General features: G+C 48.1%; 9 protein-coding genes across 9 annotated transcripts; 2 read left to right on the forward strand and 7 right to left on the reverse strand.

The window, feature by feature from the left end:
- Positions 1 to 194: 194 nt before the first annotated feature.
- Positions 195 to 2501, reverse strand: Pdw03_6646 (Choline transporter-like; the record flags this gene model as incomplete). The annotated part of the gene is made up of 2 exons (XM_014679793.2): positions 195 to 2431; positions 2489 to 2501. The coding sequence occupies 2 exons, from the start codon at positions 2499 to 2501 to the stop codon at positions 195 to 197; spliced, it is 2250 nt and encodes a 749-aa protein (XP_014535279.2).
- Positions 2502 to 2858: 357 nt separating this feature from the next.
- Positions 2859 to 3730, forward strand: Pdw03_6647 (Secretion related GTPase SrgD; the record flags this gene model as incomplete). Its single annotated transcript, XM_014679792.1, has 2 exons — positions 2859 to 2927; positions 2978 to 3730. The coding sequence occupies 2 exons, from the start codon at positions 2859 to 2861 to the stop codon at positions 3728 to 3730; spliced, it is 822 nt and encodes a 273-aa protein (XP_014535278.1).
- A 269-nt stretch (positions 3731 to 3999) lies between these two features.
- Positions 4000 to 6433, reverse strand: Pdw03_6648 (protein O-mannosyltransferase 2; the record flags this gene model as incomplete). Its single annotated transcript, XM_066101410.1, has 4 exons — positions 4000 to 4649; positions 4718 to 5477; positions 5553 to 6236; positions 6293 to 6433. 4 exons carry the CDS (start codon positions 6431 to 6433, stop codon positions 4000 to 4002), a joined length of 2235 nt encoding a protein of 744 aa, XP_065956493.1.
- Positions 6434 to 7278: 845 nt separating this feature from the next.
- Pdw03_6649 (Sugar/inositol transporter) lies at positions 7279 to 9444 on the reverse strand (the record flags this gene model as incomplete). Its single annotated transcript, XM_066101411.1, has 7 exons — positions 7279 to 7673; positions 7732 to 8173; positions 8286 to 8556; positions 8613 to 8806; positions 8889 to 9177; positions 9250 to 9327; positions 9386 to 9444. 7 exons carry the CDS (start codon positions 9442 to 9444, stop codon positions 7279 to 7281), a joined length of 1728 nt encoding a protein of 575 aa, XP_065956494.1.
- A 1335-nt stretch (positions 9445 to 10779) lies between these two features.
- Pdw03_6650 (Mitochondrial carrier protein, putative) lies at positions 10780 to 12177 on the reverse strand (the record flags this gene model as incomplete). Its single annotated transcript, XM_014679789.1, has 4 exons — positions 10780 to 11638; positions 11699 to 11847; positions 11930 to 11936; positions 11990 to 12177. The coding sequence occupies 4 exons, from the start codon at positions 12175 to 12177 to the stop codon at positions 10780 to 10782; spliced, it is 1203 nt and encodes a 400-aa protein (XP_014535275.1).
- Positions 12178 to 12774: 597 nt separating this feature from the next.
- Pdw03_6651 (Peptidase M24, structural domain) lies at positions 12775 to 16163 on the forward strand (the record flags this gene model as incomplete). Its single annotated transcript, XM_014679788.1, has 6 exons — positions 12775 to 12954; positions 13042 to 13126; positions 13184 to 13305; positions 13372 to 13524; positions 13583 to 15613; positions 15669 to 16163. 6 exons carry the CDS (start codon positions 12775 to 12777, stop codon positions 16161 to 16163), a joined length of 3066 nt encoding a protein of 1021 aa, XP_014535274.1.
- A 310-nt stretch (positions 16164 to 16473) lies between these two features.
- On the reverse strand, positions 16474 to 17550 carry Pdw03_6652 (Extracellular metalloprotease; the record flags this gene model as incomplete). The annotated part of the gene is made up of 3 exons (XM_014679787.2): positions 16474 to 16535; positions 16591 to 17221; positions 17278 to 17550. 3 exons carry the CDS (start codon positions 17548 to 17550, stop codon positions 16474 to 16476), a joined length of 966 nt encoding a protein of 321 aa, XP_014535273.2.
- Positions 17551 to 17886: 336 nt separating this feature from the next.
- Positions 17887 to 19371, reverse strand: Pdw03_6653 (LEM3/CDC50 family protein; the record flags this gene model as incomplete). The annotated part of the gene is made up of 7 exons (XM_066101412.1): positions 17887 to 17971; positions 18035 to 18197; positions 18248 to 18560; positions 18618 to 18977; positions 19036 to 19132; positions 19188 to 19224; positions 19278 to 19371. 7 exons carry the CDS (start codon positions 19369 to 19371, stop codon positions 17887 to 17889), a joined length of 1149 nt encoding a protein of 382 aa, XP_065956495.1.
- A 702-nt stretch (positions 19372 to 20073) lies between these two features.
- Pdw03_6654 (SWIRM) lies at positions 20074 to 21384 on the reverse strand (the record flags this gene model as incomplete). The annotated part of the gene is made up of 3 exons (XM_014679785.2): positions 20074 to 20139; positions 20210 to 20263; positions 20317 to 21384. 3 exons carry the CDS (start codon positions 21382 to 21384, stop codon positions 20074 to 20076), a joined length of 1188 nt encoding a protein of 395 aa, XP_014535271.2.
- Positions 21385 to 21703: the final 319 nt, after the last annotated feature.

A 21703-nucleotide genomic window follows, 5' to 3' on the forward strand; every position in this document is an offset into this window, starting at 1 on the left:
AGATGTAAATGCAGAATTTATTTGCTTATCAAGTCTTCCAAAAAAGAATCTGCTTGAAAATCAAAGAATTTCGCTTAAGGGCATGAAAAGACAATAGCCCGCTCAATTGTACAACGAAATGGTACATGAGTTAGGGACTTGAAGATGAAGAAAGAGAGGCAAAAAAGAACCCCCCCCCCCCCCCACCTGCCGACCTAGACCTCTTGATGTTCATGTCCGAATCGAGGTTGCGAATCACCAAAGAGCCAACCAGCCTCACGGCAATACCGGGCCTCTCTGCCGGAGATACCGACTTCGCTTGCCCAGCAAATCACCGCTGCATCTACAATATCTGCGATCACACCTTCCATTGCACCCAACGTGGTCCAGCCAATTGTTCCAGCAATAAGACCGACGACGTAGGCATAAAGACTGCCTCGAATGGTGCTACCAGACGTAGGGGTTGTCAGGCTCCGAGCTGTGGTCACCCAACCACCGAACCCTAAGGCTAAGGACATCATGAAACGCGCAGCGTAAAGGATCAACTTGGACAGCCGGTATGAGAGTAGTGACCCCAAGTTCCCCGGGAACTGAGAATATGAACGGGGGTATAAAGACATTGAGGCCGCTGATGGGGCAAGGGTAGTCATTTGACTCAACCCCCGGGAGGAAGCGGCAAGAGGCTGCGAATGAATCGCTGCATAGGTGAGAGAAAGAGGATTGGTCAAAAAAGTAATTGGGGTGGGGATGAGTGAATAGGCGAACAGACTGAGCAACGAGGAGATGCGACCTGGTAACAAGAGCAGAGGAAGTCGAACCAGTAGCCCCAGTAGTCTAGACAAAGAGATCGTGCCGAAGAGAGTTGTGGCGGCGTGAACGACAGCTGCCTGAACAATTTGCCTTGAGGTGGGTGCGGGTGTTGCCAAACGGTGGAAATACCACTGGCTCACTGTTGCAGCGGTGACAGCACGCTGGATGCCTGCGATTATGCCAATCGACCACAGATAAACAACGACAAAATAGATGCCCAGCCACCAGCTACCCACATCAATGATGAAAGATTTTGAGCTCACAAAATGACCGCCCAAGAAGACGCGAGTGAACATCAGCATCCAGATCCACGTCCAGGAAACAACGCAGACCAAGGCACCCAGACCAAGAGCAAGCAGCTCGGGATTGGCAGCCAAGATTCGACAGGCAAATTCAAGAATGCCTATGGCCTTTCCTATAGACTGACGGCCACGCACAACATTGTAGATCCACATGGTAGCTATGAGAAACGGGATAGCAGAGCTCCATCTCATCGCCTTGTCTTGGATACTCATCCCATGCCATGGTCCATTGAAACTTGAGATAAAAGGATATAAGGAGAATGAACATAGGATCGTGGGAACAGCGACTAGAATCACATGGACCAGAAGTCGCACGTAGAATCGTAGTAAGGCCAACCAAATAAGGGACACAAGAATCGATACAATAGTATATATCCCAAGGAGGAAGAAAGATCCATGAACAGTCATGTAGATTGTGTCGCCCCATCTTGATTTGTCTCCAGAGGGTGTAGATGTATGAAGATACACAAGAAATGCAGAAGCAAACAATCCAGTGAGAGATATCAAAAACAACTGGCCCCAGAAGGCATCTTGCACTGTGTTTTCTGAGGCTAGTGGTGATACCGAGGTTGGGAATGAGCTTGCCGAGCTGGGCGGCCGTGGCGCATCTTGCGACAAAAGATCAGCCTGCCCTACAGCATATCCATGCTGGCTAGGGCCAGAAGGCTCCTTCAGTACTTCTCGTTCACGGAATCGTTGAACAGGTGGATCGTGGGCACCGGGACTAGATAACGCCTGATCATCGTCAACATCAGGCCGTAATGAATCATCCAGACCGATATCTACTAGATGACCTCGAACTTTGCTATTGCTTGGGCTGGATCGAGAAGCCGGTTCTTGCTCTGGGGCTTCTGCCATAGACTCGATAGGAAAAAGACGAGCACGCAAAACACTCTCTTCTCCTCGCCATGAGCTCTTGATGCCTTTACCAGGACGATCGTCGCATGGTGAACTTTCCTCTTCGAACCCTGAACATTCAGAATCGTCAAGTTCGGAAGATTCCTTCAAGTTGCTGTCGCCAAAATTCCGTCTTGACCGTTGGAGTGCATAGAAATCAGCGATTTCTCGCTCACGTTCTGTTTCGTCATCTTCCTCTCGGAATTCATCAGTGGCACTGAAGAACAGGGGAGCTTGTTGAACCGAGCTGCGGGGGGCAAAAGGAAATTGAGATGTTTGGGATTCCCCCGGTCCATAAGGATTGCTAGGTCGTAAGAAGGAGCGTGATGAGGGGTGCCGAAGGCTCCCTTGGTGTTGACCAGGGCGGCTCCGGCCCGTTCTTTGAAGATCATCTGGCCGAGAGGTTACTCGTGACTGTGACTGAGCAAGGAATCGTGAGGCATCTAGGGTTAAATGTTAGCTATGTCGCCATCTAATCCTCAGGATCTTCCAGTTCCTACATTCAGAGAACATGGCCTGTTATCGCATCAAAGGAAGTACTGTGAGTGGGATAGGACTAGTGATAAGTCACTGAATGGAGTATACTGAGGAAATCAAGTACGGCCGAAGATTAGAGAGCAAAGGGAGGGGAGAGGAAAGATTTTGAGAGTTTTTTTTGGAATTATGTCAAATCTAGGGGAGTTAAAGGATAAAGCGAAGGGCTACAAGGTCACGCAGCTGATTGAAAGCGTCATATGGGCACGTCGGGCTTGATAGATGACTCAGCTGATAACCATGAGGTCTCCAAGTGTACCTGCACATTATAGGTAAACTAACCTCCGCTTTCTTTCCCATCTCTGATTCTGGACTTTATTTCCCCATACTCTCTCCATGTCACAGCCATGGGACTACATTGCTAAGCTTGTCTGCATTGGTGACTCTGGCACTGGCAAGTCCAGCGTAAGTGTTGTCGGTCTTTGGCCTTGTGCCTCACGCTAACCAAACAATAGCTCACCGTCCGACTTTGTGAAGGCCGCTTTTCCCCATCTCATGATGTGACTATTGGAGTCGAGTTCGGGTCGCGAATTGTGCCAGTTGGTCCTCCAGCTTCACTGGAGCTAGACCTTGATAAGCCTGCCCCCGGATTGTCAGGTGATATATTTCTAGAGTCATCTATCACCTCCGGGCTTCCTACCCCTCCACGAAAACCACAAGATTCCCCCAATCAGAAACGCATGAAACTCTCCTTGTGGGATACCGCTGGACAAGAGACATACAAGTCTATCACCCGCTCTTACTTCCGGGGCGCATCTGGCGCTCTCCTAGTCTTTGATATATCCAGGCACTCGACCTTTGTATCCTGTACCCAGTGGTTACAAGATCTACGGCATATTGCAGAAGATGGCATCGTTGTCATTTTAGTCGGTAATAAGACTGATCTGACGGGGGCCAGTTCTGGATCAAGTCAAAGACAGGTCACCCAGGAGGAAGCCGAAGAGTGGTGTCGCCTGAATAATGTGGTTCGCTATGTTGAAACGAGCGCCAAATCGGGAGAGGGTGTTGAACGAGCATTCCTGGAGGTTGCTGAGAGAATATATCGTAACATTGAAACGGGAAAATACGACCTCAATGATCGGCGGAGCGGCGTGAAAGGATTCGGGGCCTCCGGAGGAGCGAACACAGGAGTCTCTAGAACTGTCACACTGGGAATGGATGATGCCATGCGCAAAGGTGGCAACGGTTGGACTGGGGGGTGTTGCTAAATCCACAGTACGTAATAATGAATAGTCAACAATATATGGCCACCGACACAACTCCGTGTTCAACCTAATTGTTACCAGGCATCAAGCGTGGCTATGGCTGTCGGAGCAATAACTCTACTATCTCTAATAACGGTGTAGTTTTCTTTGCAAATGCAGAAAGGAATTTGAAATTATCCGTGTTGATGTAAGATCCAGTTTGAGGCGGTCAACACGAGGTAAGAAGCAGAGAGGACGAGAGCGCGTCATCAAGCTCATCAAGCAATCCATGGTCAGTTCACATTTGCCATTTTCCATCCAGGTAGCCAGCGTAGGTGAGTCCATTGCTGGTTAGAACCCTCCATTCCAAACACGATGGCTCGGAAATGAATGAACAATCCGACAATAATCACGTAAAGGAAGGCATACACCGCTGCCGACAATCTTGGGTTCATCTTCCGTGTCACCCAATCAATACAGAAGCCGAAGTTCAGGATGGCATAGTAGAGAGCCGGATAGTAATGGTGGACATAAGTCACACGAGCCATTATGATAAAGGGAAGGTAATGCAATACCCATCCGATAACTGGGTACAAGCCAGAGTAGTGGATGTGACTGATCTCCTCGTTGCTGAGATCGTTGTACCCCCTCTGCCAGCGCAGAAGGTGCCAGAGGAACAAAAGACCAAATCCACCAAGAGCCGCAGTGCTTCCCCAATAGACCAGGGGGTTTCCTAGAAGATAGTATTTGACAACGCCATCATCCCAAGAACACATGCGGAGGCCGACATTGAGAATTGGCCATTGCCAAAACTTGGAAGCCAAGTCATCTTGCTTGTCGGGATCAGGAACCAGAGCGTTGTTAGAGGTCATCATAGCCACATTCAGGTGGATGAAGTCCTTCAAGAAGGGTGATTTATAGGAGCCAGGATCACCAGGGGGCACTGTGGATATGTCAATAAGCCTGATTGGGGTCTTCAATATCAAGTTCTTGAACAATAGACAAGCTTACAGCGGTCGTTAGTATGAGACTCAACATTCCAGTGAGTGTAAACATCGCCGGGTTTGTTTTCCTTGGTACATGTTGTTTCAATCTGCTTGAATCCCCATTGTGGTAGGTTGACATTTCCTGCCCGTAGATAGCAGCCTAGGACCGGATGGCGGAGTCGGAAAGCTGTTGTAAGTGTCCGGATCCTGGATCGGTCCCGGGATGCAACATCATCGACCACCTCCACTTTCCAGTGGTCTTTATCGTCTCCAATGGTAATGTTTCCATAAGATGATACCTCGTGGTGTGATTTAGTGATTGGTGCTGGAATAGCGTGGGAATGCAGGTTGCGACCTGTCTGTCCATGAATCAGTCGAATGACATCCCCATCACCAACGAACCGCAGATCAGCAGTGGCATCGTAGTCCGGCTCCTGTCGGTTGGGGTAGATGAACCAGTCGTTGTTGGCATCTTTGTGGTGGTAGCAGGTAACCTGCTGCTGCATGGATCCCTCGGGGAATGTTTGAACGTGGGAGTGCAGAAGCCCTCCTCCGTAGCCCATATTTTTGAGTGTGACACGCGACCCAATTGCAAGCTCAAGAGGACTGTCTCTGCCAACCTCGGTACCTTGTAGGTTAGCTTGGAAAAGCGAGCTCATCTGGGCATCACCTGGACCACTATTCGCCAAAACCAGGAAGTGCAGATAGAAAGAAAACATGTAGACTAAGATTGGAATAAGAATCAATCCCACAACGCGAGCAACCAAGTGCTTTGCAAGCACAGCCTGCTCGAACCCCCCTGTATTAGCCAGCTATTCGGTAATGGATTTTTGGGAGAGGGTCTGAAAGCAGGCACTCACCCGTGGCATCTTCAGGTCGCCAAATTTATTCCAAAGGTCATCAACAGTATAAAGACCGACAAGAGCAGTGCAGAAGAAACCAACCCATTTGACGCTGCAGACACATCCAATGCTCAAGCCAGTCAAACAAAGCCAGGCATACCATTCCAGCGAAAAGCTATCACGCTGCAGTCGGTGGAACCTTGCCCAGCACATTGTGGTAGTAAAGGTGAAGCAGAGCAGCATAGAGTCAAGAAGTATAAATCGAGAAATTGTTGCGTAGGAGTTCTCACATAGCACCATCAGACTAATCAACCAGACTGTGGCCCGACGGAAGTTCAACTCTCGCGCAGTATAGTAGGCAAGGGGAATGCAAACGATACCAAAGGCAGCATTGAAGGCTCGCATAAAGGTATAGTTCACATCTTCTGGATACTTCTCGCCAGACTTGAATTCAAAAGACCCATTATAGCCAGCAAGATAGCCGGACAGGCCAACTAGCATCTTCCCCAAAGGCGGGTGGACATCGAAGTAGAACTCGCGTTTGAGATAGTGGGAACCGAATTTACCGAAGTGGGCCTCGTCCCAAGTCACAATATTGGAACGACCGATCTGGTACAGGCGGGTGAAGAGGGCGAGGGCAGTCAGGATAATTGGAGCAATGATCGGCTCCCAGCTATCTAGCACATGGATGAACGAGGATGACTGTCCAAGTGAGATTAGTAGATCGCATAGGATGACAGCGAAAAATGCTATCTCACCTGTATTCTACCTTTCTTCACATCTTCATCATTCAACGGGGTCGAGTCTAGATGAACTTTGCTAGCATCAGGGACATTTCTTCGACGTAGGTCGGACTCGTGTTTGGCGCCCGTGCTCACGGCAGTGTCTAGGCCCACCATAATGCACCTTATGATATTTTTCGGTAGCAAATGTGCCAAACGGAATGGCAGAACAGTAGGAAGTTCAACTGAGGAATACCGAGGTAGACCGATAATAGAAGGGTGGATAGCTTAAGAGAACATAGCCATTCCCCTGGGCAAATGAGTGATAGAGTGGGCAAATCTAGCGGATAGACCGGAAGCAATGCCAGGAGTAGATTCAAAAAGAAAAAGAAAAAGAAAAAGCAAGAAATGAAATGAAATGAAGTGCAGTGAAGCAAAGAGAGTGTGGGCTGAGAGAATTAAAGGAGAAAGTGAGATCCGTGGCCTCAAGGAGGATAAACAAGTCCACTTTTAGCGGGCCGTTTTCAGAACATGGCCCTTGTAATTCCGAGTTCCAACCTGTAAGTACCTTACCTGCATTCCTAGTACTATTAATATACCAATGTATAGCTATATCAGTTCATAGTTAGTTATGGTATTTTGATACTTACATAAGAGTCTACAGGTGGCATGTATAACTATCCATAGATACTATGGATGCTACTAGTAGACATCAATCAACATCATCATACACATGTACATGATGTAATTATATAAGGTACTGTAACTACTATCTAGTTACCATAGTACTATGTGTAGTACTATTGTACAAGGAAGAAAATTCCATAGATACAACATCCGTACCACTAATCAAACAAAGCCTCGTTAAAAAAAAGAAAACAGAAGGATCTGGATATGTACCGCAAATGTGAACACAAGAAATTAACAAAGACATTCGCAAATAAGGGAAGGAGATCTCTGACATCGAATTCCTGGGTCTTTCTTGTTTGATTCGGACCAAGACACAGTCGTCCGTAGCCCTTTCATTGCTCGTCTCCTTCTCCTTGCTCCAAACGTCTATATTGACTGCTGATGGCACTGGGGCCCACTCCTCGGTTTCGACTAACCATGTTTGAGATCCAGCTACCCATTCCTTCACCGCGAACACTGCCCTGGCGAGAATCCGAGCGTCCGCGTTTGCTGGTCCCTTCATGGTTTGAGGTCGGCGGATCAATATCTAGGCCGGGGATGGAATTCTCCGCCCCAAGTTGACCATACTGCCGACGCAGGTCAAGTGATGGAACAGGTGAGCCAGCACCCATTAGCGACCCTCGTTCGCCTTGGGTGGCTGGTGTTGGCATGGCGGTGGAAGCATCGCCAAAAAGAACGTCCATATCTTCGAGGCGAACCCCACTCGTTTCGGGGTACAAAAAATAAACTGTGACGATAGTCAGTATAATGGTCCCTAGTAGATGATCATGGATGAGGGATCCTACCAAGAACAAAACTGCATGCACAAAAGAATGCATGAACTAGATATAGCCGCCACTTGATAATTTGCTGAAGAACGGGAGTTATCTCCCCCACGAGCCAATTGAATGCCCAATTTGAAGCAGTGCTCAAGCTTGCACCTTTGGCACGAATGCTTAAGGGCAAGATCTCCGGGGGGTATAACCATGGAATTGGGCCCCAAGATGCCCCGAAAGCTGCGTTATAGAGCATAACGAAGATGACCGTCAGGGTTGGGGTAGCGGAAATTTCAATATAAATAAAATAGGATATGAGGGAAAGCGAAATGAGCATAGCAACGGCACCTGAGAGTAAGATCGGTCGCCGGCCCCAGCCATCCACGAGATACCACGGTGGTATGGTAGACAGCAAATATGAAATACCGTTGATTCCAGTCATCAGGATTGCATCTCGTCCAGCCCATCCGGCCTATATTGGAGATTGGTTAGCATAATCCTGGGTAATTTTGGATTTTGTTTGAATCCGACATGGCGCCGCGGAAGGGAGACATTGGATTCATGTAAGCGTATGGTATCCATACCGATTCAAAAACGAGTGGCGCATAGTATGAGATGACGTTTATCCCATTGAGCTGAGCTAGGGCCTGGGCCGACATGGCAATCAAAACACGTTTGCGATACCGGCGGAACATGTCCGAGTAGGATCGCTCGCCCTCCTGGCGCTGGACGAGGACGTTCATCTTGATATCACGATATTCTTGCCGGGCCTTGTCATTAAGGAGATCGCCTTCGCCATAAAGATTTGCAATCACCACCATGCCCTCCTCGTCGTGATCATTGTCAAGAAGCCATCTTAGTAGGGACCTGGGAGTTAGCATGGTAGACGATGGAGAAGATTTTCTGCTCACCTAGGTGATTCACAGATCATCAGACTGCCAATTCCAAGCAAGGCACCCATGATACACTGGAAAAGGAGTGGGAGGCGCCAGGAGTAGTCGTTATCAATAAAGCTACAGAAATAGTCTACCCACACACTGGTCGCATACCCAGCAATATTGCCGGTAAATTCGATGCATGCGAGCTTCCCACGGTTGTGGGGAGGCTTGAAATTCGTCAGCAGCCTGGCGAGAAATTTGGGGGGGACAAAAAGAGTCGAGAACCGATGAAGAAAGGGAATTACAAACCGAAATCTCAGACTGGTAAACTGGCACAATGGTAGAGAGGGCGCCAACGCCTAGACCAGCAATGACACGACCGACCATCATCATGGGAATACCTGTGGCAAATGTTTGAAAAGCGCCGCCAATGAAGAAAACAATGGAGCCATATAGTATAGTCCTTCGACGGCCGATCATATCACCGACACGTCCCACAAGGAGGGAGGATATGAACGCTCCAATTTCGAGAACTGCAACCACAGTACCGATTGTAGCCCGAGAAGGCTGATTGAAATAATCTTTGAAGTACCAGCCACTGCATCTGTTAGCCACATTCTGCTCATAGTCTCTATGGCGAGTCTCTATGCGCGAGGGATTAGATACGAACGTTATGATGCCAGACATTACACCCTGGTCATAGCCAAAAAGAAAGACACCCAGTGATACAAACACACTCGTGAAGTAACTAGACATACACCCGAGTCAGTAATAATGATACAACAACTGGCCTTTGAGGCACTCACAGCAATGGCTTTCCGACTAAACCGTGCATCCGGACGTGTAGTTCATCTCTGGGTGTCATTATGGCGGCCAGAACGCGTTCAACACTTGAAATGTGCCGTGTGGGAGGGTTTGGTATTCTGATCTTTTCAATATCAATCCCAGAACGCTCGTTACTCGGGTTTGACGGATGGTGGACGTGTTTGGGCTGCTTCCTTCGTTCTTTTCGACGCAAGAGCTGTCGGTCTAAGGAATTGCGAAGATGAATCTGCAACGGATCTTCAGCCCCAGCGAACTGCTCGGCGAGGTCCCCGGTGTCTGACCAGGTTGAGAAGTCAGACCCAACCGACCGAGTAGACGAGTGGGAAGGCCGTTGACTACCCTTCTCGCTAGACTCCAGTAACTTGGCCGAAGATATCGAGCGGGAATCAGAGGGTATTGAATTGAGGCGTATACAAGAGGCGCGTGGGGAAGAAGTCGGAGAAATGATGGCGGTAGTGATGGGCTGAACCTCGCAGCCCTTTTTCCCGGAGAAAAGAATGCGGAGTCGATAGAATTAATGATATCGATAAGAGGTTCTCCGCGAGGAGTCAGCAACAGTACCACTTGGGCACAGCCTTGAAAGTCACTGTACTAGACCGCGATAGTGCACCACTAAGGTGATGTGGCCGGGACTAGCTACGTAAAGTCACACGGGACGCAGGATGACGAAGTACGGTGATGGGTCAGACGGAGAATTGGAGGCGGGTGCGTTTGGGCAAAGGTAAAGGTCCCAAGCCAAGCAAGAGAGCATTACACAGCCAAAGAAAGTCAAATATAGAATGGAACAGAGGGATGATGATTTTCATCAAATCTTTTTTCGAGAATCTAGGTTAATGTAGGTAATTTTTTGGGGGGGGGGGGGAATCAAATAGAACGAAATACAACAGTAGAAAAAAGTGGACAAGCAAGTCTAATAACGAGGTCCAATATGTTATGTTGTACTATGTATTGCCAAGTGGTATTGGATTTGTACGCATATGGGGGGTCCGTGCTAGTCCTAATAAATACTAGATCGCATCGTCCAATGCGGGATGGATCGACAGATGAGTTGCTATTTACGTACACTTCTAAAATAGCTGTGTAGTATATGTAAAAAATAGAGATAGGTAGGTAAATAACATGAAGAGAAAATGTAAGTCAAATATGCAGAATCGGTTCAATTAGAAAACCAAAAAAGAAAAGAAAACTCCTTTGGTTCTCGAACAAAGAACAACCGTTTTTACCCCATGTCGTCGGGTATCGCTTGTGTATGTACATAGATGCATGTAAGTCTAATAAAACAAGATTATATGCCTAGAACGCCCTGCACCGAATGAACAATGGAAAAGAAGAAAATAAAGAAACGTAGGTATCAAAAAACCTGTCATATAAACTATTAAGTGAGAAGAATGTCATATCCATCACTTTGAATATGGACAGTGTCTGCAGGATTTGCATACCGTCGGCGCACCAGCTCAAAAATGATCAGGCCAGCACTGGTGCTAGGTACTTGGCGAAGAGAGCTCCCGATAAACCCACGGAACAACCAGGAGGGCCAGCCCCCGGCCCGGGCAGCCTTCCGCTTGCATCTCTTGAAGGTCTCCTGATAGGCGTGGTAGTATAATCGTATCATCTTCTGGCGCGAGGGTATGAAACTAGCCTGGTGATCCAGATATTCCAGTCGACCCAGGTGAAGATCTTGAATCCTACTTAGTGGATGCTGAATGGTTTGCTGAGCGATCGATGCCACAACACCAGCCATCATCAGGAAACATGGCTCCAATGCGTAGTGGGGTTTGATGAGCGGCACACCGCGATTACTAGACTCGGATGATGAAAGGATGCCCACACGATCGACTTGCAGGGAACCATAGTACCAAGTGACAAAGGAATAGTAGGACTGTGACTTGATGTATTCGAACGAAGAAAAGAACACAGCATAACCAAGTGAATCCCGCATAAAGGACAGGCTCCAGCCTGCAAAGACCCCGCGGAGACCAATCTGTTTGAGCTTATGGTGGCCATAATGCCACATACTCCGGTACTGACCCTCCAGCATGTCACTGGTTTGAAACCGAACCTGCAAGGCGTCTAGCGGGGCGGCTACAATGGACTGAATTGTGCCGGCGATAAATCCAGCTGCGAATGTTGCAGATGGAGGAGCCGGGGGCCAGACTCGCTTGACCCCTTGCGACACAGGTTCATGCAGGGCTCCCAACCCCTGGAGATAGGACGTATAGAGAACAGCACCAACGCTGGTAAATATTGTTAGTGCTTTCAAATTAACTAAAGACCTGTACTGGGGAATGTCTCACCCAGCATTTGCCATCAAGGGTGGAAGCACTTGATTCGGGATAAATCGCCAGCCGTATGTTCGAACGGCGTGGATCAATAATCCCGGGGTTGTCGTATGCAGAGACCATTTGCCTTCGGCGACACGGGGGTTCACAGCTCTTGCAAATGCCTGTTTTAAATGATGAGTAACGAAGGCTTGTGATGGATTGATTGTATTCTCTCATCTAATGTATGTTTGTGGGAGGATGTACCATGTAACTAGGTGAAATATTGTCAATACAAAGATCATTAGGTCCACAGATACTACATACTCGACACGCATACGGAAGAAAGCTTTGATCGGTGCTCTGAAATAAAAGGCCACGATCTGTGCACTGAGAGCGCGAACGCCTGCAGCAGATGCTCCGGTAGCTGCATCGTTGCGAGAAATCCTTCGCGAGCTTCCTGGGAGTTCACCGAGATGAGGCTCGAGAAGAATGGAAGCTATCGGAGAATTCATTGTTTACAGACAACTAAAAAGCCACAGTGTACATCGTAGGGAAGGGTGCCTATGGGGTCTCAAAGAAAGACTAGGTCAATGTCGATGGCGAATTCCAAAGCGTGGGATGTAGGCGGGAAAGAGGGCAGCATCACAGGGTGTGATTTTTATCCAATCAAATGACCACGTAAAGGCTCACATAGGCCATGTCGACTTGAAAGTTGAAAATAAAACGAAAGTCAGTGAAAAGAGATATCAACCAACCCTGTTGACAAGAGAAGAGAGAAAATAGCGCTAGTCCAAAAATGGTAGTACTTAGATACGGCAGTTGAGAGAGACCTAAAGCGTAAGAACGCGCTTTTCGCGTTCGCTTTCTCCCAAGACATGCAATTCTATCTTTGTCTTTTCTTCCACAACCTAGCTTCATCGGTGTCTTGTCTCTCATCATCGCAGCTGTCGCATTGATGCTGCCTTCATCGCCCATCTACCTTATTCTTTATCCTCAACAAATTAACACCCAGACATACCTACAATAGCTCCTTCGCTTCTACACCGAGCTCTCTTGCTATTAAGTCAGTTTCTCACTGCGGCATACCTTGCTCGCACTAGGCTGTTACCATGGCTGATGAGATTGTTATTGATAATAACAACTTTTTCAACCGCCTTTTTAGTTTCTATGCGTCATGGAAGGCCGACAGGCGCTCCGGCAATGCCCTCTTTGGCAATGCAGGGTCCATCGTCATTCTAATGGGCAAAACTGATGAGGAGAACTCATTCCAGAAGAATAATGCGATGCATGTATGTGAATCATCCTTCAAAGTCCTATTTTGGTGCCCTATAGCCCAAGAGCTTCATGACATCGTTACTAATTGACTTTGTGCTTAGTTCTGGCTTTTGGGTTATGAATTCCCAGCTACACTGTTTGTTCTCACAGCTGAAGCGATTTATGTGGTCACCACAGCCAAGAAAGGTGATTATCAATGCATGGACTTTTGCACACTGTATAACTGATGTGAACAAACATAAGCGAAACATCTCGAGCCGCTGAAAGAAGGAAGGATTCCGGTCGAGATCCTGGTCACTGCCAAAGACCCAGAATCAAAGACCAAAGCGTTTGATAAATGCTTGGATATCATCAAGGGTGCAGGGGTGAGTCAAAACAACCCTTGAAACACTGGTTTTATTTGCCTTCCACTAACCACACAACAACTGCAGAACAAAGTTGGCACTTTACCGAAAAACACCGCTTCAGGGCCCTTCGCAGATGAATGGAAACGTGCATTTGCGGAACTATCGAAAGAAGTGGAAGAGGTTGACATAGCACCTGCGCTCTCAGCTGCTTTTGCAATCAAAGATTCTGATGAATTGGTGTGTTTATCTATGACAGCGTGTTTAACAAGTGGCTTTTGCTGATACAGACTTAAAGGTTTCAATCCGCAATGCTTCGAGAGCTTGCAGTGGCCTCATGTCAGAGTACTTCGTCGATGAGATGTCACGTTTGCTCGACGAAGAAAAGAAGATGACACACAAGGCCCTTGCTGCAAAGGTTGATGCAAAGATTGACGATGGGAAATTCTTCAACAAGCTGGCGCGGCTGCCCTCGGAATTTGATTCTCAGCAAATCGACTGGGCCTACGGGCCTGTAATTCAAAGTGGAGGAGCCTATGATCTCAAGCTCACAGCGACTCCCGACAATAAAAACCTTGAACCTGGCATCATTTTGTCTAGCTTTGGAATCAGATACAAGACATACAGCTCGCTCATTGGGCGTACTTATTTGGTTGACCCAACCAAATCACAAGAAGCAAATTATGCCTTGCTGCTAAGTCTCCATGAAGCAACCATGAAAGAGGTTCGAGATGGTGTGGTTGCTAAGGACGTTTACAACAAGGCACTCAGCCTTGTCCGTACCAAGAAGCCTGAGCTGGAGGGACACTTTGTCAAGAACGTTGGCGCAGGGATTGGAATCGAGCTCCGGGATGCCAACATGGTTCTCAATGCCAAGAACAATCGCGTCTTAAAAAACGGCATGACGCTGTCTATTACGATCGGACTGACTGATGTGAAGGATCCAGACTCAAAGAATGCCAAGAATGGTGGCTATTCTATGGTCATCACCGATACGGTTCGTGTCGGGGAAAGTGGGCCTCACATTTTTACCAAAGACGCCGGTATTGACATGGACTCAATCTCATTCTATTTCGGGGATGAAGAAGAACCCGAGAAGCCTGTGAAGGAGAAAAAAGAGGCGAAGTCTGGCGCGACTGCTGGCAGAAACGTCACAAGAACCAAACTTCGTGCTGAAAGACCCACTCAGGTCAATGAGGGAGCTGAAGCCCGTCGTCGAGAGCATCAGAAAGAGCTGGCTGCGAAAAAGACAAAGGAAGGCTTGGATCGGTTCACTGGTACTACTGGAGACGAGAATGGGGTGGCACAGAAGAAATTCAAGCGCTTTGAATCTTACAAGCGCGACAACCAACTCCCTACGAAGGTCAAAGACCTTACAGTGTATGTCGACCTCAAGACTTCAACCGTGATTGTGCCTATCATGGGCCGACCAGTCCCCTTCCATATCAACACCATAAAGAACGCCAGCAAAAGCGACGAAGGGGAATACGCCTACCTGCGAATCAACTTCCTGTCTCCAGGTCAGGGTGTGGGTCGAAAGGATGACCAGCCCTTTGAGGACTTGTCAGCTCATTTCGTTCGCAACCTCACTCTCCGATCCAAGGATAATGACCGGCTTGCACGAGTTGCCCAGGATATCACTGAACTTCGCAAGACGGCATTGAGACGAGAGCAGGAGAAAAAGGAATTGGAAGATGTTGTTGAGCAGGATAAACTTGTTGAAATTAGAAACCGACGCCCAGTGAAACTCCCTGACGTATACCTCAGACCTCCCTTGGATGGAAAGCGTGTTCCGGGAGAAGTCGAGATTCATCAAAATGGTCTTCGGTACCTATCGCCCTTCCGCAATGAACATGTCGACGTGCTCTTTAGCAACGTGAAGCATCTGTTCTTCCAACCATGTGCCCATGAATTGATCGTTCTCATCCATGTGCATCTCAAGACGCCCATCATGATTGGAAAGCGAAAGACAAAGGATATTCAATTCTATCGCGAGGCCACTGAGATGCAATTTGATGAAACAGGAAACCGTCGGCGCAAACACCGCTATGGAGACGAGGAAGAATTTGAGGCTGAACAGGAGGAAAGACGACGGAGAGCTGCGTTGGACCGCGAGTTCAAGGCCTTTGCGGAGAAGATTGCGGACGCTGGCAAGGACGAGGGGGTCGATGTCGATATTCCTTTCAGGGAAATTGGCTTTACCGGCGTCCCAAACCGGTCCAATGTCTTGATTCAGCCGACCACAGATGCCCTCGTTCAGCTCACTGAACCTCCTTTCACCACTGTCACGTTGAATGAAATCGAGATTGCCCATCTAGAGAGGGTTCAGGTATTGTTTTCCGCCTATTACTATTTGTCGGCATGGTTTGCTAATTCGTGCGTAGTTTGGACTTAAAAACTTCGACATGGTCTTCGTTTTTAAGGATTTCCGCCGCACTCCTGTTCACATCAACACGATTCCTGTTGAGGCACTTGAGGGTGTTAAGGACTGGCTTGATTCTGTTGACATTGCATTCACCGAGGGTCCGCTCAACCTGAATTGGACCACGATCATGAAGACGGTCGTCAGCGATCCGTACGGCTTCTTTGCCGATGGCGGGTGGTCTTTCTTATCAGCCGAGTCGGACTCTGAGAATGGTTCAGATGAGGAAGAGGAGTCGGCTTTCGAGTTGTCAGATTCGGAGCTTGCAGCTGGAGACGAGAGTTCGGAGGAAGACAGCGAATTTGATGACGACGCGAGTGCCGATGCCAGCGAGGAAGACTTCAGTGGCGAGGAGGAGAGTGGCGAGGACTGGGACGCGCTTGAGGAAAAGGCGAAACGTAAAGACAAGGAGACCGACCATGATGACAATGACCGCGGGATCAAACGCAAGCGCTAATCGACTATTGTTGCTGGGGCACCAAAAGACTTCGTCTTACTTCCTTTGTTGCACTTTGTGTTTCAATCGATGGGCAAGTTAAGTCGGCTACGTATGCCTTGCTTATCTCTGGATTGGACTTTCAAATGCGTATGATTTGGCTCAAGCCCACGGCGGATGGGAAATCATGGTGTTGATCGGGAAGAAACTAGTCTCTCAACGTCTCGTTGCTGTACTGTATCCCAATAATTACGCTTGCTATTCGTTCAAGGAATCTTTAGACAGATAGCATTACTCTAAATCGCAAAAACTAACTACGGTAACAGGCCGGCTAGATTCTGACCTTGCGTATCCTATGTGGACATGTGGCTGCGAATGAACTCCACACGGAGCCTGTGTTGAAATGTTTGTCAACGCTATTTTCCCTCACGCATGGATATCCACATACTTCGCATGCGCGCTCCTTGTCCGGGTGTAAAGCGCTCATAACATACATCTGATGAATAATCCATGAAGTCATGGATCGCATCCAGCCCAGGGGAGTCCGGACACGAATTCTTCTGGGCAGGGCACCCATCTGTCGGGGTGGACTGTTGTGGTGTGTCACTTATGTGGTCGCCAGGATCATCTGCAGAACAAGATTCCCCCTGGAATGTGTGCAAAAGGCCATGCCAGTGTCCAATCTCGTGAATAACAGTTCCACCTCGATTATAAAGATCCAAGGAGCCACCGGGCATTGTTTTGGCCAAAACATTGCAGCCATCCTTGACATAGTGAGAAGCCGGGCTACTAGCATTGACACTCGGATCAGGCAAGGTGCAGAATCCAAGAACGCTCGATGTCAGGTCATTATTGGTGGCTGCACCCCTGTACCCGAAGGCGCGTCCTGTCTGTCCAGGTGAGGCCTGGAGATCGGTTTGGAAGTAAACGTTTAACGTTCGATAGCTTCCTTTTCGCAGAGTGGTTTTCATTGCTATATCATCCGCGTTACTTGCCCATTTATCATTGACATGACGAGTCACACCTTGCAGTCGGTAGGAAATGCCAGAATCTGCATAAGATTGTTGTAGAATAGAAAGCTGTAGGCAAATTAAAATTTAGCACTGAGATGCCAGTCGAAAAAGCAGCAACTGACTTGAAGATTGATCATATCATCAGTGACTTGGGTAGACTCCGACTTGCGGCTAACGATGTGGAACCAGGTCTCAATCTCGATCGGAAGCTTCCTGGCCTGCGAGATGGCGGGATCGGCTTCATCCGACTTGAGACGCCCTAGCTCGTGCAAGAAATCCTCACCGGGGTCTTCAGTAGCACAGGTGCCTCTTTTCTGGACAGCAAATGGGCTGCACCGAATCTGCAGAAAAAGAGTGACAAGAACGACGAGTTGGAAAAATGAGTGACGGACCATGATGCATTGTGTCGAGATGATTCCCCTCCTCACGCCTGTTCCAAAAGAAAGTAAGAGCGGGCGAAGAACCAAAAAAGAACCATCAATCTAACGGTTGACCATAGTTGGCGCGGCGGGATCATAAAACCTGATCGATTCCATTAAGAATGCTGCGTCATGCGGGAATGCATGTCTTGGGCAAGGGGCACGAGCATGTAAACGATCGCAGGAAATAAAACGATTGGTATGTTAGAAGTTCAGGGATGAGGTCATTGAGCACAGAAAATATTTACATGGGCATGTTGAAACAAGAAGAAAACGCCAGAAAAAAAAAAACCGAAGAAAGGAAGAGAAGGTCTAAGGGGCATTATCCCGTCCCGTGGCAATAGCAGTGCTCGGTTGATTTGAATCCCAAGTAAGATAAGTGTGGTCGCCAAGTTTTCTGGTCAAGGAAGTTAGTTGTTTGAAATTTCTATTCCGAAAGAGAATAAAGAAAGAATCATACCTCGGACGCACCAAGTGCGCGACAGTAAACAAAGCCCCGAGAATAACGCAGATTCCTCCAACAACCACATAAGCGATTCCCATAAACGGATTCTTACCTCCCAGCACTGTTCGGGTAGAGATCAAGATCGACTTGGTTCCATCGTATTCAGTGACATTAAAGCCTAAATAGTTTAGTAAAATTTGGACGAGGCGGCAGTAGTTTAACACATACGATCAACAATGTCGATGGAGTATTTTGCAGCAGGCATGCCATGGGTATCATTACGGCGGGAGAGCTTGCTGAACGATGGCAAACCAGCCGTTCTCATCCAAACCATGAAGGCTTCATTTTCATGTAAATTGGGATCCTCTTTGTAGACACCGTTCTCGCTGGCCCAGACCCAGTTTGGTGGCGGCAGTACGTCATCCATATTGTACTTTGTGTTTTTGATGAGTTTCTTGTCACTTTCCCACGCAATGCCTTTAGTGGTCATTTCGTAGTATTGTTTGTCGTTCTCAGAGGCATTCGGATCTAGGATTTGGGGCTTCCCAATTGTGTCGTTGAAAAATGAGTTTGCAATCAGTCCGCAGGGATAGTATACCTTCCGAGCCGTGGTATTGACCGCTAGGGGATCACATGTGCCACCCTTGATTGTACTGTAGGAGACCGCATCTCCTTTCAGCTGATTCAAATCGAGGGACTGAACATATCGGCGGTGGTTTTGATAAAAGTTAGTAAGGCGGTAATACATGAAAACCGGTGCTGGAAGCTCGTTCGGAACCTCGAAAAGAAGAGTGCAAGTAACGGTGCCCGAGTCAGACTCGTTGATAGACTTGCGCCAAGTTGGTGCTGATATGGCTTTAGAAGACTTGAAGGTCGCCGAATAATGAGGAACGGAAGCATAGCTGTCGGTCGGTGCCTGTCTGGAGCAGTCGGAGTAATCGATGGAAATTTCTTGGACCTAGAACACACAGCTGGTCAGAGCTGTTCTATGAAGGGGGTGCTGGAACGAGGCATACTAGTGAACTTGCCCAGAGGAGAACACCACCAATCGGGGCAAAGATAACGCCGACGATAAAAAACAGAGGTAGAACGCTTTTAGGGGTTAAGATAGGTCTAGTGGAAGGTTAGCACGGTAGTCCAGGTGCAGATACACGAATCCCAAGCTCACTGCCATGCTTTCAATCTTTGCTGGCGGAAAGCAGTATCTGGTACGAACAACTTAGTTGTGACCAAAGGTTGATGAGATCCCAGAACCTACTGGCTGGTCGGCGAGACTTTGGCTTCTTATCGCCATCCCCCCTTGCACGCTCCTGTTCCTCAATGGACTCAGCACGAGTCACCTCCTGAGACATGGCTTCTGACCAGGATTATTTCAAAGAGGAAATTGGATGGTCCAGATTGGAGTGAAGCGGAAAGAAGATTCAAGGGATACGTCAAAAAAAGGTGGCGCCGGGCTGTCGGAGGAACACGGTTGCGCCCCACCGCTTTATTTTGGTTTCGATCAGAAACTACATCGGTATCAAGCTGACATTTCGACTGGTGGCTAATGTAAATTAACGGAATAAAGATTATACGTCTTGTTTGCGGTTTATTAATAGCATGTCATTTACAAGTATGCCTCGATTTCATTTCAATTCATTGTGATGTAGGAGAACCATACCATCAGGTCTTATCCTATGTGCTATTGCCTATTTGAAAAAGGAAGAAGGAATAGAAGAACAAGTCGTAAATTCCATCGCAATAGAAAAAAGAAAACACCTGTGGCTAGCCGAGCCTGCCATTCTAGACCAAAGCGAAACGGAATTAAAACACCCATACGCCATGTAACCAGCAATCAAAGTTGGAAAAAAAAAGACCAAATCCCATGAGGTGTCTGTATGCAAAACAAGCAAGTCAAGAAAGGGGGGAATCTCAGAAGGAAAAGAAAAAGAAAGAAGAACGTGTCATGACGAGTCGTAAGAGCAAAATAGCAATTGAAAAGGAAACCGAAAGGCCAACAAGTGAGATGGTTTGATCCAGGGAACACCCATCCATGTATGATGTCTTGGCCAGGTTCAGAGAGCTGAGAGCACCCAAGTATGAATTAAGAGACGAGGGCTGTATTTCGCAGTAATAAGACACTGGGATGGAGGGGTCAGTTATTGCGAACGGTGTTTTTGATGGCTCAGCTCGTGATGGGAGGCGACACACGGGCTTTGTTGAATTGGCGGAATCATTATTAACGGTACCATCAGAATATTTAACCTGCAATATCATGCTAGGTACTGGTGGAAATGTTCAGCTTTAAACCAACCCACACGTTCGTAAGCGGTCCAAAGTTTGCTGGCTTTATTGACATCGATCTTGCAAGCCTGCTGCGCATCTGTTTTGCGAAACTCTTTGCCAACGCCAAGAGCTCGAACTCGAGCTTCAAAAATTCGACGCTTGCTGCATAGGTAAGTCGCACATGAAAGTCTCAGGGTGGAGGCTAGACTGAGCTCGGCGGGACAGAGATTGTTTCTGTCCGGGTCATTGCTCAAATCTAACATCTGCCCCTTCCAATCGGCCTTCAATGCTTTGGCATTACTGCCTAGCGTGTCTACCGGGGGTGAATAGTCCCTGAGTGAGTGATAATCGGTGTCATCGCGATTCGAACCCAAGGCACGCGGTTTGGTAAGCGGAGTTTGGGGGGGATCGAAGTTATCAAACACCTGCTGCTTAGGTGTGGATTTAGGGGTACGTTTGACCCGGCTTCGCTGCACGCGCGGTTGAGTTCCTGATCTTTTAACTGGAGCAGGAGCAATCTTCTTCAACTTTGGTTCGTAGTTTCCTGAGCGATAGCGGTTCATCATGGCCATTTGGCGCTCCAGCGTCTCCCGTTCCTCTCGGGCCCAAGCACCCGGATTTCGATTGTACTGGGTTGAAACAATGGGAACACAAGAGAGCGCTAGGAGATATTCATCTCGTGTGGGTTTATTCAACTTATTGCGAAAAATTGCCATGTGTGATTTCATGTGCTCTTCCACAAGTGCCTCCGCAGATGGTGGGTGAACGGGGCCGAACAACGGCTCATCCGTGGCAACGTCAGTAACGGAATCCTGAGGGGGGAAAAGAACAGGGTCCCTGGGGGATCCCATTTCCCTTTCAATTTGGTCCGAGACGTGGGAATTGCTCTTCTTGTTCCCCGTGTAGGGAGTTACAGGTGGCGAAGGGAGGTCCACCTCTGACTGCGTCCGCTTTCGATCAGCTGAGATGGGTGGAAGTTGTATGTCATGAGCGGAAGCATCTCGAGGCTTTGCAAACGGTGAAAGCGAGACAGAAAAGCTCTCGAGAGGCTTGGTCTCTGGGGGTGACATGAGGCTAGAAACGGATGGGAGACGGTGCATAGCGGTCGGCTGTTTGGCTGGCTGCCAGCCAGTAGACGAAGTCATTTCAGATTAAATACCGTTAAGCCAACGGCAATTGGCAAAGAGAGGTTAAAGTAGTCAATGGTGTCCAGGCCTAAGGTATCCGGAAAGATAAGGGGGAGGGGATGAATACACCAGGAATGGTGGGAAGATGGATGGCGAAAGTTGATGAGCGAGTGTTTATGGAAGTCAATGGAAGTTGAATCACCAGGCAAATACAAGTGATTTGTCAGGTCTGCCTCTTTGTCTCTCTTGAGTGGCGATAAGCCAATATGACCTAAGTCTCGGCGTTAAGGCT

The sequence above is a fragment of the Penicillium digitatum genome, chromosome 2 (assembly GCF_016767815.1).
Source record: "Penicillium digitatum chromosome 2, complete sequence".
NCBI classification, from domain to species: Eukaryota; Fungi; Ascomycota; class Eurotiomycetes; order Eurotiales; family Aspergillaceae; genus Penicillium; species Penicillium digitatum.